The sequence below is a fragment of the Haemorhous mexicanus genome, chromosome 13 (genome assembly GCF_027477595.1).
Source record: "Haemorhous mexicanus isolate bHaeMex1 chromosome 13, bHaeMex1.pri, whole genome shotgun sequence".
Classification (NCBI taxonomy): Eukaryota; Metazoa; Chordata; class Aves; order Passeriformes; family Fringillidae; genus Haemorhous; species Haemorhous mexicanus.
The window spans coordinates 2,329,630-2,347,769 of NC_082353.1; the positions used below are offsets into that span (position 1 = coordinate 2,329,630).

At 39.3% G+C, this 18,140-nt stretch overlaps 1 protein-coding gene across 6 annotated transcripts in view; it reads right to left on the bottom strand.

The window, feature by feature from the left end:
• CIB2 (calcium and integrin binding family member 2) overlaps positions 1–18,140 on the bottom strand; it is a 39,643-nt gene that overhangs the window by 13,522 nt on the left and 7,981 nt on the right. For 5 of the 6 annotated variants that reach the window (XM_059857875.1, XM_059857872.1, XM_059857874.1 and 2 more), the window contains exons 2-3: positions 11,523–11,557; positions 2,191–2,302 (exon numbers count right to left, since the gene is read on the bottom strand). In XM_059857875.1, the coding sequence (XP_059713858.1) occupies positions 2,191–2,280 (90 nt within the window). In that variant the 5' untranslated portion in view covers positions 2,281–2,302; positions 11,523–11,557. Of the gene's footprint in view, positions 1–2,190; positions 2,303–11,522; positions 11,558–15,466; positions 15,559–18,140 lie in introns of those variants that run through there. The other variant, XM_059857876.1, reaches the window with a different exon arrangement.

Genomic DNA, 18,140 nt, shown 5'->3' on the forward strand with positions numbered 1-18,140 from the left:
TGCAAAGGTCTAAGCCTTTTTTCCTAGTGTATGGGCTGAAGTTAGTACCTAGGTCACTTCAAAAATAAACTCTTGAGGAAAGACTCTCCCCCTCACACCCGTCTGCACAGGTGCTCACAAGATGCTTCATGAGCAAGATGAGCCCCAGTTTATAACAAAGATCCCAGGCACTTTAACATCTTTCAGTGTCAATGCTTTGAAAGACTTATGGAATATCACCTAGTCTCCTGCTACTGGGATTTTACTGGAAACAAGCTCAGTAGCTCTTGAAAGCACTTTTCTCTGTGAGCTCCCAAAATTCCTGAAATAAAATGAGTGGTTTGCCAGCAATATTTCTAAGGTTCTTCCACAGACTTATGAGACCTGAGAGAGAATTTGTATCAAATTCAACACCGAGTTTGTTCTATCACTTTCATAAAGTCAAGTTCCATTACCTAGAGACATCCTCTAAAGCAGGGTGAAAAAGCCTCCCAGACTTGTGGTGCCAGTAGATCGATTATGATCCATACATGATTATGATTCATACATGGAAGCCTCTTAGCAAGTCTGTCATTGCCACCTCGGTTTGCAGAGCTAGCATGGTATGCTCCTGTATCTCAATCTAAATACCATCCTGTATACAATTTCTGGTTGGTATGCCAGCTTCTGTACCAGGCTTTCCATCCCGAAAGTTATCATAGAATGAGTTGTTCCTTACGTGTTCAATCTTCTATCACTGAAGCCAAAAAGACTCTGTGTGATCATCATTTCTCACTTCCCTTTCTAAGCTTAGCCTTGATTTGTCACAAAGCAACTCTCACGGTCTGGCAGTTAGAGTCTGAAGAGTTGAAGAACTGTGCCAAAGGATTCATGTTGTGCCATCAAGATCTCAGAGATGATAACATAAACCTTAAGGGATACTGATGCCATTAGAAAAAGCATAAATATATTTTGCTGAAGAAGCCCATGCTTACAGTGAAAAAGAATTCTAAATTATTTCTCAGCTTCTTCAGAAACCCAAGCTGTCCATAGGCATCTGCAAAATCAGAGTCTGAAGAATAACTGAAGGATAAAAATTTCCCCAAGGTTTTCTATCAAATTAAATGCTTGCAGGTGTTTAATGTTTCCATTTATATGAAATGCTGCTCGAATACTTTTTAATACACATACATGAACAAAACATGCTTCTTGTTCAATAAATTATATTATCCCAGAATCAAACATACAGCAAGTGTGCTATTAAAGGAACAAAGAGTTCTGTGATCTTCAACTTGAAATCTAATTCAAATGTTTTTCACTTCATGTTGGCTTAACGTCCTCTGCAACTGAATGTCTAAAGCATGGCTTCTGCTTGTAAAAAACCAGATATTTGAAAAAATACAATACTAAAGAAGAATTTCTAATCATTAAAATTAAGTGGAAAGCCATAAATTACAAGGTTTTTATAGCCTTATTCTTAAAAAGCTTAATAATGCTTCATGCAACTATCAGATTGAGCACATAATTGTTTCCATCAATCAATTAGCATACATGAAAAATAGACCGTGACAACACACAACATAATTCAATTAACTGTTTAAAAATAAATGCTGAAAGTCCACATTTGTCCTGTTAAAACCATACATTATTAAATTGTTGAACTGAGAATAAAAACAAATAATGTCTCCATTTTTTTTGCACTGATTGCCTTATACCTACTGCTTCTCTCATTTGCAGTTACATGGACTGTTTCTACACTTCCTACCATGTAATGTCCCCATGAAAATGAAAACTGATAATTAAGAAAAATAATATTTATTGTCCTCGGGTAGCTGAGAAAAAAAGGGGAAAACCTTTACTTTTTATTAGCAAGATTCTGCACACTGATAGCAAATTTCCTACAGACAGAGATAAGAACTTCAGATTCCTAATCAGCTCTTCACACAGAGATTCTTGTGGATACGTGGCTTCCATGGGGGGTATACACAAAAAGCAAAGATTGCTAAATTTATTTTCTATTCTTTTCCTTTAACACCTACCCTAACTATCTCTGCAAGAAAGACATTCACCTGAATATTTTCCAGTTTCTGAGGCTGGTTTTGCCCTTGAACAATAACAGGAAGGGGAAGATCTTAGCATGCCACAGCGCTTCTGGATGTCAATTTTGGAAAAAAGTCTGGCAGATGAGCTACAGAAGTTAAGATACAGTTTGCAAGCAGTCAAAAGGAATACCTTCAGCTCAGGCATGTTTATTATAAGCTGCATAGGTAGTTTAACGTCTGGGTCCTTTGTATAGTCCATGGGCACAACATTTGGTGCCATTTCATGGTATCGGCCGTGCAACCTGCAAACAAGCAGAAACAACCAGCTAATAACCAATTTTAAATAACCAATTCCATTCAGACACATACAAACTCAATCACGTACAAATTTGTCCTGAGGCTCTAATCATTGGTTTTAGCGCACAAGTCTGAGCCCACCGAATTCCCATCTTCTGAAAAAAAGAGGGCTTTGATGCAGCATAACTGCTACCAACAGCCCCATGTTTCTCGAGGTCTGTGACTGAGTAGAGTTTCCCACGGTGTGTATGTAACATTTAGGCACTGCAGGTATGTGTACAGAAGGCCTGAACCAAGGCATGTACTACGAAAGGCAATTCTTATCATATGTGGAAGTTAAGCCTTACACCTAATTCCTAAACTGCTTAGGACAGAAAGTGCCCATTTGTCATGTCCTATGTCTTAACACAGTGTATTCTGATCTCTCAGTAGGGCATATGTACTACTTGCATGCATTAGAAAGCCATATCTTGTGACTGACTTTCCCTTTAACAAAAAATCCTGCTTGCTCACTAGGCATACTAACAATTGCATATAGAGATTACCATGTTTTAACAGCAGAATATAAGCAACCCCTTCATTTCCCCAGCTTTACCTGCAGCAGCTCTGCACCCAACTGAACTGCTTCAGGTTCATGTGTGTAAATAAACTCAAAAACTAGGGTAAAATAACCTACAGGCATCTGTTTTCTCATTATTATGATGTGCCACAAAGAACACATAAAATGAAACACATTTTTTCTGCATTGTAGGAAACTGATGTCCTCATCCTGCACAGCAATATTCTGTGCCATACCGGAAATTGGATATCCACTATCTCAGCACATTTCAGCTGCTTACCACAGCTCACCCTGACATTTCATAAATACTGTGTAATTCAAGATGCAATAGCCATTTCCCTCTCTAGCAATTGATTTCTCTGTTGTAAACAGCAGCTAAAAAGATGCTTCTAAATACAACAGAAAAAACAACTTAAAAGCACTTAAAAAGAAAAACTTAAAACAAAACTTTCAAGTCCAATGTCCATCTAGTAGGGTTACCTACTTTTTTAAAAGCTAGAATACTGAAATAGCGTTCTAGTCTTCAAGAAAGTAAAGCACTCCTAATTGGCAAAACTTGACCATCGTGGACAACATTCAGAAATTCAGGAGCTGATGATCCCTGCTTATTTTAACTGCCAAGATTTCCTTCTTTACTTTATCTAATATTAGACTTGTCTCTTTATAACATGCCATATCAGTGCATAGCAAACCTGCCAGCTCTTGCTGACAGAATTCACTATCCTGTCCACAGAAATTGCAATCCATTTATACTGAAGTTCAGCCATCCCTTCTGGGAGCTGAAAGAAGGATACAGCTCCCAGCTCTAGACCAGGCTGACAGAACTGTCTGGAAGGCAGGTGCTGGACACAGAAACATGCAGGTAACTAACTGCAGATTTGAGGGTGGCTCTCATATCCTGTTTTCCCCAACTAACTCAGCTGTTAATTCACCAAATCGGTCAAAGAGCTGTGGATATAAGAGCTTTCTACCTGAGTGGATTTCACACTAAAGCATCCAAATGAGTCTGTAGGAAGTGGCTCTGATCTAACTTCTGCAAACTAAATTACAGCAATAAAATACATCTTCCACATGCTTTTATCTGCAAAGATCCAGCAACTCTATTTGTAATAGCCTTATCACATGGCATGATTAGCATTTAAGACAATGAAAAGGCCCATAAGATTTCCCTATACCAAACATATAGTATGTTGCACTTACTCCATTATCCTTCAAAGTAACAAACAAGAACCCCAACCAATTGAACAACCACAAAAGACAGTAACACCTTCTCCTTCTGTAAGATCTTGATGCTGGAAGGTTCTTCAGGGACACTATGTACTCTTTTATAATCAACTGGATTGCCAGTATCAAATACTGGATTTTGTAGAAAAAACAACAGACTTGCTTCAGCCTCTTAACAGGATCCCAAGAAAACCACCTGTCATAAGGAACACAGTCCTTCACACTGGAGGTCCAGCAAAACTCCAGTTTAGTTGAATAACTTATGTTGCATTGGGAGAATACTTACTTTTTGGCAAGGAAACAATACATGTCTGACCAATTACTCTGTAACATGATGTAAAGCTCAGTAGACATCGGGGTTATTTACACCCATAATCCTCCTGCCTGTATGCAATACTTCACTACACCTTGTAGTGTTGTGCACTATGACAAATCAGTAATCACTTCCCAAATGCTGCTCTCATTACTGACTGTTCTCTCACATCTCTCAATAACATTAATTCCTAACTACAAATAGAGAAGAAACAAAGCTCTGGTAAAGGCTCTGATATTTCTCCTGTTTTGGAGAAGCAGAAGGTTCTTCAGGTGACCTGAACACCTCAGAGCAGTGTGGACCTAAAGGAAATGCTTTTTGTCCTTTTACTCAGCATGCCCTTCACAAAAAGCATGTCTGAAAGCAACCTCAAACCTCTTTATCTGTCCTAGACACAGAAACATTTATGTTGTGTCAGGGAGATAATGTAAGGTTTTGCAGTGCTCTCTGAACACACAGATTTGGAAAAGCTGCCATTATCATACAAAGACCATCATGTATATTCAGAAGCCCAAGACCAACCTCACTATCTTTGCAGCAATAACTACTACAGCTGTATTTCCTTTGAAAGATTCTTCTGGATGCATGCAGAAACGTTTTCCTATTCTTGGATGTGCTCTCTTTGTCAGCAGGATTCCTTACTAACTTTGCATAGAAGCAGGAAATGAAAAACTGGCAGTGTCTTCCCTGCAACAAATGAGAGTGGGAGGGAATGTGGTGGTAAATTTAATGGCAAATTTCGTTACCTGATGATGCTCTGACCCCACAGGTACTGGTATATGTTTATGCTTCATGTACAACATTCAAGGATTAGGGCTGTGATTCTGTATCATTTTAATCCAGTCTAAACCCAGACTGCTGATCTGCCCTTGCAGAAATTTGAAGCCCACCAGCTACTCATGTCCCTTGTATAAGCACTAGCATTTAAGAATGTGCAGTGAGGTTTAGGAAACTGATGTGTTTGAAAATAAAGACATTTTCACAGTTAGCTCCTTGAGGTTACTGAAGCAGTTGTGGCAGCAGCAGAAGAAAATGGGGGTTTATTGATTAATTTAATAGAAAAACTAAAGGCAGAACAAGACTTACCCCTGTAGACAGCAGTAGTTTTAAAATCAATTCAGCTGCCCATCAACCAGCGAAAACCAAAAGTGCTGTGTTCAGAACAAAGCCCACAACACAGTTTTGTCCCCACAACCTACTTTTGATTGATGGTAACTTTCATTTTACTACTTTGGGTCTTTTACATGGCAAAAGGTAGGTCAGAGTCTGTTCCCACTTCTCAAAGGTGGAGCATCCTAGAGTCAGCAAGGATGACACTGTGGGAATTTGTTCAATATAGTTTGGGATGTCTCTTACAACAGAGCCTCCTGCTCTACCTGAATAGATCTGAAAAAAAGAGATTTCTAAGCTTACACCCTGCAGCAACCATTTAAATTCACTCTTGAGCTTTGGGAGGGAGTCAGACTGTACCCAAGGTCACCAGTTGGTCTGTTAAAACACAGAGCACTCCTTCCTTGGCCTGGTGTACATTTATCTTCACCATTAAATGTAGTGACAACACATTACAGCTGGCTGAGCTGCCTTTTTAACAGGAACTCTGCACTGAAGAAGTGCTGAAAACAAGAGATAAAAGCTTGCAATGGCTCCTTGATCAGAAATAAGTGGAGGCTTTAAAGTGGCCTTTAGAAATGAATAAATATCTTCCCAGTTGGGTCCCACAGCAACAGTCACTTGATTTATGCTGTAAGGGGGAAATATTTTTATTCAGCAATATATATATATATTTATTTATTTATTCCTAAGTAAAAGGGATGCATTCAAAGACGTGTACATTACACTCAAGACCATCTCAAAGATTAAATTCTAGATTGCTTGGCATTGTTCTGCACTGTCAGAAAAAACCCCAGCAAATGGCTTAACTAGAGCAATGAAAGCAGGCAGTGAGTGCTGATGGTCAGTCCCACCATGGGTTCACAGGAGCCGTGGCATGACCTGACTATACACTCGTTGTACAGGATGGAACAACCAGTGCCTGCAGCAAGACCAGAAGTGCACAGCTGCTGTTCAGTTGTACTTTTGGTTATTCACCACAATCAGAGCTATAGGCTCCTGTCCTGATGCCAGAGCTGAATGAAACAGGAGAAGGACTTTGTGTAATACACAGAGAAGAATTCACCACTGCAGAGACCAGCAGGAGAACTGACGAGTCAACATAAAGCCCTGGAAAGAGCCAGGTCTCATCAATCAGCCCTTCCAAGCACCTGAGATGGCTGGAAGTAAAAGAAACAGCAGCATTGAAGACGAGACCGCACAGGATGCAGGACAGAATGCACTGATGGGAACTGATTTACAACCCTTGTACCAGAGGCTGCAGCCCTGTACTGATGCAAATCAGTGAACTGCACATGCTCTCTTGTCCTGCAGTCCTTTAATGGACAGCTGGGGAACAGAGCCAGACAGACCAAAACTTACAGATCTGCCACACAGGGAGAAAAAGCTGCTCTAGCTCAAAAAGAAGGGGGTTCTTTAATTTGGGGCTGAGAAACTGAGAAAGAAGGGGCCTTCGGGGCAACTGATAAAGTACTCGGAGGGTCTCAGAGTTATGCCATACTTGCACAAACTGTTTTTGCAACAATAAATGTGAAATGTTACACATTGTAACGGAGGCATAAATCCCTGTGCTGCACCAATTCCTCAGTGAATTATTGCTTCCAAGGATTGCAAGAGGTTAGAACAGTCTATTAGAGAATGTGGTCTACCATGTGAAGCTGAAACCAAAATGACAGGAAACATGATACAAGGAAATTCAGTCAGAAACTGAAACCACAACTCACTGAATTGCCACAGTTTGACAAACAGATAAAGAACAAAGGACAGTGAGAAAGACAATAAGAGTTGGAAGTTGAAGGAATTCTGTTACTGATATGCCTTTCCCCTTTTATGCTTTCCAGTTGAAGTTGTATCAATAAAATACAATAACTGGGCACTGAAATCAGATTTATAAAAAGACAGCATAATAAGATGAGAAAAAGTGGATAGATGAGTCTTCTGCTAGTTTTTAGTAGCATGTAAAGTATTTATTCATCTTTGCAATGCAAAATGAAGCAGCACAAATTCATTTAAGAGAATACTACAAAAATATCCTCCCAAATAATCTACAGTAAAATTAAAAAGAAATTGTGAGAAATGTTTATGGCAGACAATTTATAATACATTTATTCTAAATCTAGTTATAGTTATGAAAACTCAGACTTCCAATATATGTGCCCTGCTGTTCCCAGACCTACATGATGCATAGTGAGTACAGATAAGAACACTTTATAATGTTTTTCCTTCCCTCAAGTGCCACTCAAACCCCTTCTCACAGGCATCTTTTCTGCTGGTGATTCCAAGAATCACAGTGTGACTGGGGTTGTGAGGAGCTCCTGAGATGAACCGGTGCAACCTCCTGCCCAGCAAGGGCACCTGGAGCAGGCTGCCACATCCAGATGGCTTTTGAGTATCTGCAAGGCTGGAAATTGCACAACCTGTCTGGGCAGCCTGTTCCAGTGCTTGGTTACCCTCACAGTGCTTCCCTGTGTCCAGCCAGAACCTCCTGTGTTTCTGTCCGTACCACTGCCCCTTTTCCTGGCAGGGGCCTCTGTCTCCTTTGCAGCCTCCAGATCTCAGGTCTCTCAGCCTTCCCCCACATGGGAGAGTCCCCAGTCCCCTATCCATGTCAGTGGATGCTGGAGCAGCTGTACTGGGGAGCCCAGAACTGGACACAGTACAGCAGCACTCTGGACTCCATGCAGATCAACACTGACAGGGATTCTCTCCTCTCCCAGTCCTTAGCAAAACAGGTACAATCTGACTTCAAAATAATACAGGAAAAGTTTATGGTAGGGAAATACAAGGACTGCCTAAAACCCTTTTTTTTTTCCCTTTTCAGTCATAGAAGATACAGAAACATTTTTAACAACAAGAATGGTAATGTAATTATCAAGATCAACAGTAGCTTCAGGATATGTATTCTTTGTGTCTATAGCTTCTTGCCTAAAACTCAGGAAGATTCACAAGGGTATAGAGCTACTAATTTAATTCTTTTGGCTGATGCCTTTTCCTCCAAAGCTGACAATAGGGCAATTCCCCTTTCTGCATACAAAACTTCAAACTCTTTAAAAGAAAAACAGGAGCTGTTTTCTAACTCCTCCCTCCATTTGTGTAGCAACTTGCTCCACAGCAAGCTGCCTCCCAAGCAGTTTGCTGCATTTGCTCCCTTATAAGGAAGCTTTCCAGACACTTGAAGGAACCACTGCTTAATTCTCTGGCAGATTTCAGATTTAAAATCCAATATTCAGCTGGATTGGCTAGAAGGGCTCCCGTCACCTCACCTTTCACCCATGAGGAACAAGCCACGAAGCCACAAACCAGGAGAAGACAAGGCAACAGAAGAACTATTTTTCTTCTACCAAAAGGTTCAAAGGTTTGCTGATGTCCCAAATGGTGCCCAGCTTGGTCATTAATTGCCATATTCCCCTGGCAGTTGTCTAACTAGGTTAAGTCACTCTCAAGTAATACAACAACTTGAATTGGCAACTTTTGTGCTTTTTGGCTAGGACAGACATGAAAAACCACCTGCATTTGAGTGTTTGTTTGGGTGCCAAACCGTACCAGTCTACAGGGAGAAGCAGAAACAGATGGGCTGATGAACAGTTAAGCACTACTGCTAGAGTAAAACCTAGTCTGCCAGAAAATCAGATTTGTAAAACTGACTAAAAGAAATAATGCCTTTTGAGAGACAACTCAACCATTTGTTCCCACTTACAATCACGAGAAGCACGTTATACAAACAGATTCATTGCTATAACTAAAGTGGTTTTCCCAAATTTTCTTCACGTCATTTTTTTCCTTTTTATCCCTTCATCTCTCTACAGGATGTTTTCCAGGATAACAAATCTTTTTCAAATCGTGATGCCCAAAACTGGACAGTCTATTCCTACTGAGGTTGCAGTACTGCTGACTGGAATTCTCCCATTTTATAAACACTGCTGAGGCTAATGCATTTTAGAAATGCATTTCTCTTTTTTGCAAGAGCATTGTAGGGGTGGTGTTGTTAAAATGATGCTCAGTTTGCTCAGATCACTAACCCCCCAGCCCATTATTTTGATACACTCCATTCTGCACTTGCAATTTTTTTCTCAGTTCTTAGGACTTGAGTGTGTGAATTTTCTTTTGCTCACTTTGACTCCAGTAATTTCTCTAACATACTGAGTACTGTTTAAAAAGCAAATCTCGATCTTCATAGCATCTGCAACTCACTTCACCTCAATGTTTCTTACCATTCTCACCAATTTTCTATGCTCAGGGTATTTTGACCAAGAGTTCAGTGCACTTAAACAAGTAGAAAAGGACTACTACAAACTGGAATATGTAGAAGTCTTTACCAAAATAAAGACATGTTGCAGCTGCTTCTTTTCTCCGACTTACAAAAGCAGATACTCACAGGAGGATTTGATTTTAACAAATCTGCAGTGGCTGCCTCTGAGCATGTATTAAGTTCTAGGCACTTCCAGACGGCTTGTCTACCAGTGGGTTCTGGCATCTCTCCATGCAGAAGAGTTGTGTCCTGAAGCTACACACATTGGTCTAAATTTCCACATTCTCCTTAAGAAAACTGGGACATGTTTTCAAAACCCTAACACCTCCAAAGCAGCAAGTAACAGCTCTAAAAATTTGTCAGCTGTCCCATTAATATCTTAGATAATGTTTTGAGTCAGTGATAACATAAATATGTCTACAGTAACCAACATTCTTTAATATGTTCTTGCCCTGGGACCATGACTGAATGCTCATAGCTGTGATCAGCACTTCCAAAAATTAATCATCTTTAACCAAGACTTAGGAGTGCATTTAGGTTTTCTGGTGATAAACAGCTATCAAACACCAACAGTGAGCTATGGTTTCTATTCTTCCCTTTCACCAGGCACACTTGCCTCTGCTGCAGTCTTACTTTATATTTTTCCCTAGATCCATTTTCAGCAATTTGTGTTAAACTTTTCTTCACTTTAAATTAATAAGTTATACTATTTTCTAATAATTTGCACATTATCCACACTCAGATTACTAATCAAAAGATGTGTCTTCAACCCCTCTGACCACAGCCTGGATTTATGTTGACTTGAGCTGCTGTTGACACCAAAGCCTTGCACTCGAAGGTCAGTGTGTAAGTCAGTCTAATTGGTAGGGAATGCTCTCCCTCATTTTCAGTTGTGTTTGCTTGCTGTGGCTCTCTTGCCAGCTTTGGCACTCCTCTGATCCTTCAGAGAGCTGATTCAGCTTATTAAACCAGCAGAAAATAGATTTACTGTTGTTTGGGGTTTTGATGGGCTACTTTCCCTGTAGGGACACATGAAAACACTTAGCCCATTTCACCTAATTGCAGTCTCACACTGGCTTACATCAGTTTATAGCAATCTAAATTGAAGCTGCCATATTCATTCCTTCATCCCCACCTACACAACAATCATTAACAGCCATGCAAATGGATGGTGAGACAGACAGAGCTTTCTCTTTTTTTTTTCCTTTTTGTAAGGATGCTCCTTGTTGGATCATCTCACTGAAGTGGGCAGCTGCACAAGAAATTCAGTTCAGCCTAAAGAGGACTCAACCTGCATTTCCTCCTATGAGCCCTGTGAGCATCCTGCAGGGTAAATAAGTGCCCAGCAGTACCTGGCTGCCCCTTCACTGAGACAGGGAGATGCTAAATCAGTAAATGCTAATTAACCAGCGAGTCATAACCCATTTTGTTCCGGCTCACTAAAATTTCACCTCAGACATGTAGAAACACCTCTGGATTCTACACTAACTGCAGGATGTGCCCTCACTGGTATCACTGAGCAGAAAAGCAGCAAGTCTCTTTCATACAAGCCACTGGCACAACCCTAAAATAGTCTAGGATACTCTAAGCTGATCACCACCTTACGACAATTATACATTATAAGTGTATCTTAAATCCAATCCCACTCTATTCTATACAATTAATACCTGCAGAACAACAGGCTTTATCTGTTTTCCTCACCAATCAGATAAAAAGATTTAGCCCCTTCCACATGGATCACAAAGGAGAAATTTAAAAGAATTTCCTTACCGAAGGATTTCCTTCCGAGTGAAGAACGTGCAATCCTGTTAAAGAAACAAAATATGTCATTGTACTACAGAAATATTGAAAGCAACTGCAAAGAGTTATTTCTCAACCTTTTGAAAGGAAACTCAGATCTGACAGAGAAACATTAACGATGCTGTTTGGGTGCCATCTACATTTGACTCAGAAAGCAACATACACTAGAAAATAACAGAAATATTTCAATGGCAGCCCTATCAGTAAAAAGAAAGATATTGATAGTGTGATAGCTCAGGAGGAAAAGCCAGGTTGCTGAGATACTTCTCCAATATGGAATGACCAGACCAGAAACAAAATTAAATCTAAAATATAAGGTATATGCCAAAAGTATTCATTAAAAGAATATGGAAAACTACAAACAAAAGTTGTCTTCTTACTTTAAGTATTCCCCTGCTGGAGACAACTGGTTTAATAATAAAATTATGTGGTTATTTATTAGTTGTTAACCATTTTTGCTAACAATCAGTTTGTACAGTGATCTCTTTGCTGAAGGCTGCAAACTCCTCTCTTTTAGTAGCATGGATAAATGGATAGCCCCTGCCCTGAACAGCAGCAAACCATTCAGCTCTCTCTGTGCTATCACTGAACTAGAAATAACTAAAATGCAAAAGTAGAGCTTGCTGAACTTGAGAGAAGAGCATACAAGCATTCACTTGCATTCTAAATGGCTCTGTGATGTAACTGAATTGACATTGGTTTAATTCACTTCAGGAACACCTCTTTTATACTGGAATTCAAACACTTCACCAAAGAACCAGAATATGAGCAGTAGCAGAGTTTGCATTTCATGCCTTTCTACTTTGGTCACAAAAAAAGATACAATTTCAGGTGCTGTGAGGAAACAATAATCACTCCCATCCCATTCTAAAACAATCCCCTAATCTCCACTCTTACCTAGTATGTATTTAATGGAAATCCTGCCCTGCATCCAAGACTAAGAACACTAGTGGTAATGAAATAGTTGATAATCAGTTGAGAACATCATTCAATTCAGAGAGTATGTAACTTGATCTTAGAGCCAGCTCCTGAGGGTATATATACTGGGGACAACTACCAACACAGGAAATTCTTCCTGATTACCCACCTCTCTCACAGGCCCATGTGATGTGGCAGGGCATTTGCCTAACCATTCAGCTCTTTGTCATTTTCCCCTTTTAATGGAAAGATATTTCGAATATATTATCTTTGAAAATCAGCTTGTGACAAGATAACATATCAGACTTGGTAAGTCATACTTAAAGGGTACATACAAGTACTTTGTCTCTACAAGTCCTGCTCTTCAGTCAAGCAGTGAAAAAGTATTCTCAAGCTGAGACTCGTTGGGGCTACATGCCTGCTTTTTCCAAGGAGGGGAGAAGCAAAGGATCCCTTGCTGGCAGAAGCACACAGCCTGTCTCGGGTGTCCAGGAAGGCGATTGGTCCTGCAGGTATCAATTACTGAGCTGCCGTGCTCTCCTCCATACAAAGTGCCTGGAGCAGCAGCTCTTCCTTCAGTGGATTGTGCAGTTGCAAGCCCAGGAGGAAGTGCCCTGGGAGCTGCTGACACTGATGCCACATTGTCTGCAACTGCACAAAGTGACATTGGAGCCAGCTGGTCAAGTCTTCCTTAATTCCACACAATCCACACAGTCAAAGTGTCACTTAAGGATGCTTCATTTACTAAGAAAGGGCAGGTGTAACCTCACAAATAATTGTAATGCCCTCAGCAGCAATCATCTGTAATTATACAGGCTGGGGAAAACAGCAGCCACTTAAGTAGAAAGCTGACAGGAAAGTGATATACAAATGGAAACAGATTAAAAGGAAAAGTTACCCTTTACCTTGCAGGAGTCCTGAAAAAATGCTATTGGAAGACAAATTAGGTCAGATAATGAACCATTTTTGCTGACAGTCCACACATTTTTAATATTTTATTCTGAGTTGCATCATGATGCTGACAATAAACACTGCTGCCTGCCTGGTTTTTGATCAACAAGTTTTTTACTAATGTAACCTAAACCCCACTAATACTGAAAACCTCTACAGCAGAAGCAGTTGCAACTTCCTACCTGACCACTGTTATTGACAGCTCTATTTCAATAACCCAATTGCCAAGGAATTGTCAGGGATGAAGGTTGCTAAAACAAAATTTAGGAACAGTCTCACTCTTAAGAGAGATCTTAAAGCTACTCAGGGTGAAAGCACCACAAACTCACTGTGACCTGGCCTATACCCTTGATCCAGCCAGATGGTACCAGCTATGAAACAATTTACCATAAAAAAGCCTGTCTGGTGTCAAATGGCAAGTGCAAAACCACAGCTCCATGTGACCTCTGATAGGGAAGTCCAGTCATCCCTCTTGCTTCTCCTACCCTTTTATTTCTGCCCGTTCCTTGCTGCAGACTTCACCTTGATGAACAGAATAACAGAATAGCAGAGAACTCTGAAGGAAGGAACTAATGTGCTTGTAAATGAACCTACAATAATGGACACATTTTCAGCTTGGATCATTCCCTTTTAGTGACTAGGAATATAGCATTGGCAGTTCTGGTTCAAGAGACAAAGGTGAAACAAGTATCTGTTGATGTCAGGAAAAGGGCGCAGGACTGTGTTTATTTTTTTTTTTTTTTTTTGAAATTACAGCCCTCAGTTGAATTAAAATCATGATGGAAAAAGGTCTAAATAACATAATTACATTTTATAGTTGCTGGAACTTCAGCAATTTAATTCCAATTTAATTAAAGACTTTTGGCCAAAGAAACACAGAGGCGAATCATCCAATTTTCTTCTGGCTACTTCATTCATACAGAAAAATACATAACGAAGGACAATAAATAGTAAATTAACATGTTAAATTCACTCTTTCATAAGGAAAGGTGAAGTTGGCTCTGGAAAGCATTTGTCATTTATGCACATGATAACTTTGATTTTCCTGCAAGCCAGAGATATCATGGAACATATTTGCTGTTTTGTAGATTGTATTTTAGTTTACTAAGAGCACAAAAAGCAACCTGTCTGTTCTGTCTGGACACAAAGATGTCTGCTAGAAAAGCAGAAACTGAGTATGAAACAAATAAACATTACCAGAGTTTTCATAATTCTTATCAGTCCAACATTACAGCAAGAATTGATCCTGGGAATTACTGCCTTTATTTCTAGTGCTATACAATGGCCTGAAAGACTGCTGCTAACAGCAGGCCCTTGGGGGCTTTAGCTTCTTGAGAACAGAGGCTTTGCCTCGACAGGTCACTTATTCTAGCCCCTGAGAACAAACATGCACCTTTTCCAAGATCAACTCTCCTGCTCACTCTGTCCTCATGCCCTTAATAATCAAGTAAGTTACAAGCCCAGCGTGGGCTCACTGATGGCTATTTGGAGGTAAGATACCACTAAAACAAATTTGTATTATTTACTTAACATCTTGTAACAAAGCGAATAAAACCAAGCAAACAGAAAATAAATTTCCCATTGATTTCCATGAGATCATGATCTTGTATAATGGGACTTGATTCTCAAATTTAGCATTTAGAGGGCTTAACTGCTTCTTAAAATACTTTGCAGAGAGAATAGGCAGACAGCTGGTGTATTTAGGTTCCACAGGTAGCTTGGCTCATGGCTGGTAATTGGACTTTCTGCAAGTCACTCAGCATGGCTTGTAAAGTGCAGTTGACAGTCTCTGCTGCTAAAACTTAATGATTATAGCAGAGCAGCATGCACATGCTGTTAGTTTCATTCTTTTATTTCCTGTGTCAGAGGAATGCAGATTTAGGACCGAACAGACTGAAATAGGGGTGGTTGGTCCACCACCTTGTCCAGTCATCTGCAAGACTTGACTGCAAACTCCTTGGTTGGTTCTGCTTTGTATCGAGTTCTACAGTGACTTGAACAAAGCAAAAAAGGAGAGAGATGCTCTGACAATGCTGCTACTTAACTGTCTGTAGTGTCCATCCAGCACAGCAGGAGGTGTGGCTCCACTCACCCACATGCCAGCTGTTCTGGGGATGGGTTGCCAGTTCCCAAGAGCAGCACACAGCTTATGAATGGCAGCAGAGCCCAGTGAATGGGACGTTATCAACCTCCACTCCCAGAAACAAGTCCTGTGCATAAAGTACAGCTCTGAAACAAAGCTGACTTCACGGCAGTATGCAAAACATTCCTCTACAGAACAAAAACTGGAGAAATGAACAACAGAATGAAAGAAAAGAAATACTCAAATATGCTGTGAAACAGTATTTCTGAAAGCCATTAAATGCATATTTCTCTTCTAAGAAAACATATATATATTCTGCTTTGTATATGTATCGTTTCATAAGGTCAGGTTTACTTTGATCCTAGAACAGCTTAATTGGAAACTTTTATAAATACAAACATAATATTAATCAGTCTTATAAAATCACTGCAAACTAAAAAAAAAAAAAACAAACCCAGCCTCTAAGATAGTGCAGATACTGTAAACCATATAGCTATATGAGAGAGCAGCTCTTAAAAAATGCTAGCTATTAGATGCTGCAGCACCTTAAAAGGTAATATTTAAAACATATTTACTTCAGAGGCTTCATTTTTAAAATGGCAAATGACATTTTGTATTGTGCCAAGTAAGAGCATTTAATCAAAACACCATCAAAATATCGTCCTGTGAAGCAACCAAGAATCTGGTACCAGACAGAAGCAAGTGAACTCTTATATAAGATCTATTATTAACTCTGCCCTAGCAATGTTTTACAAATGCAATACTTTTGTTCTACATTCCATACGACTAAGACTGGCATAGAGTTGTGCAAGATTGAGTCTGCAAGATATTTATGTATTTTCATCACTGTTAGTGTATAAAGAGTTAACAGAGTCAATGAGTTAAAAATGCTGTTTGCATCAGAACACCAATGAAAATCTTACCACACAGCCCATCCGTACTTGTCATCATACATACTTCACAATTACACCCAGACCAACCAAAACACCCACTGAGTCTCAGAAGGAAAAAATCTGCATCTGTAAGAACCTGTTTACATATTCATATGGCAACAGGGGAGTAAAAACAAGTCAGACATTAGCAAGGACTGGAAAAAAGCAAACTGCCAACAGAAGTAACTTTGCTCAATCTACAGATACACCAAATGGTAACATGAAACAAGAACCTGACCAAAGGATATTGTCTCAAAAACCTTGCTCCAGTATTATGCTACTTTTACTTGCACAATAACAGCAATACTGTATCAAATGAAAAATACTTTTTACAGAAGATCCTGGGGAACCTATGAATGCACTTCTTGTATTCTTGCAAAGGATTAATTTTCCAAGACCCTGGATGAAGTCCGGATGGCTTTTTAAAAGACAGTTTGATGAACCTGCTTTACTTTACAAATGGTGTTTCTTGACAGATCATAACATCACTTGTTTAATCTGGTTTTGCATAATTCTCATGAAATAAAGCTGAATTGCACTTTGACTTCAATTTTGATAAAAGGAAAAAAGTGAGCTCTGTAATAGAGAAATTCTCATGTAACAGAAGAAAGTCAGTACTTCATAGTAATATACTGTATTGCAATATGGCCTATAAGACTGCCAGGGTAAACATCAGTTTGTTTTGAGACTGCATTAAATCATACCATTAATGAACAAATACAAATGGCTCACAATAAAACCAGTAATGTGCTTTATAATCTCTAGGTTCTAGAAGGGAAATAAAACAATCAAACAGAAGGATCACTGAATTTGTACTGAATTCAGATCTCTTGGTTCAAGTAATCCCCGAAAAGGCAATGATATTGACTGACCAGTGCAGGAGTTTGTCCACAACCCAAGTACAGTTTCTCTGCATCTCCTACTCAATACAATTGTTTTACAGTTAGAAATGCTGAGCATCGAGGTGAATGAATAAATAAGTTGCTTTACAGCATACTTGTATTTTCCATTGCTTCAAGCATCTGTACACACTCAAAACACCCTAAAATTTCAGTTAATTTTATTTTCTCAATATGAGATGACCTCCAAAATCTGTAGGCAGCTTTTAACATCTTAATTTTAAAATGTTCTTTTATTGCAATGAAATCCATCTTTCTTGCCTATCAGTACTTACTTTTTCCCTCATCAGACCTTGGTTAGATTTCACATTTTCTGTATTAAAAAAAAACCTCAACAACCAAAAGACCCATTCACAGAAAAAAAACCTAAAACCCACAGGCAGAACTCTAAGGGCATAAGAATCATAAATGCCCAATAAAATTCCTTTTCTTAGAAGGCCAGTATTTTAAATGCTGTGAATCTCTATGAGCAACCCAGTGCTAGCAAAAGCCTAATTTGCAAAACATTTCACTAATCTTCTTAATAGCAGGTGTTAGGACAAGGTGTTAGCCTGGAAAGCTGCAAATCTCCTTTTTTTACTTTGCCTCTACTTACCTGAATTTTAAAAACAAACAAACAAACAAACAAAACCTGAATGGTTTAGTATTATCAAGCTCTGTTACAGGTCTCTCGTACAAACAGTTTCAACTGGCTACCAGTCTTCATGAAGAGCAGTTAAAAATTGTCCATTTAAAACCCTGAGGTGTAGATATCCTGTCGTGACCACATTTACAATTCTTTAATTTAAAGTCAAAAGTTCTGCTA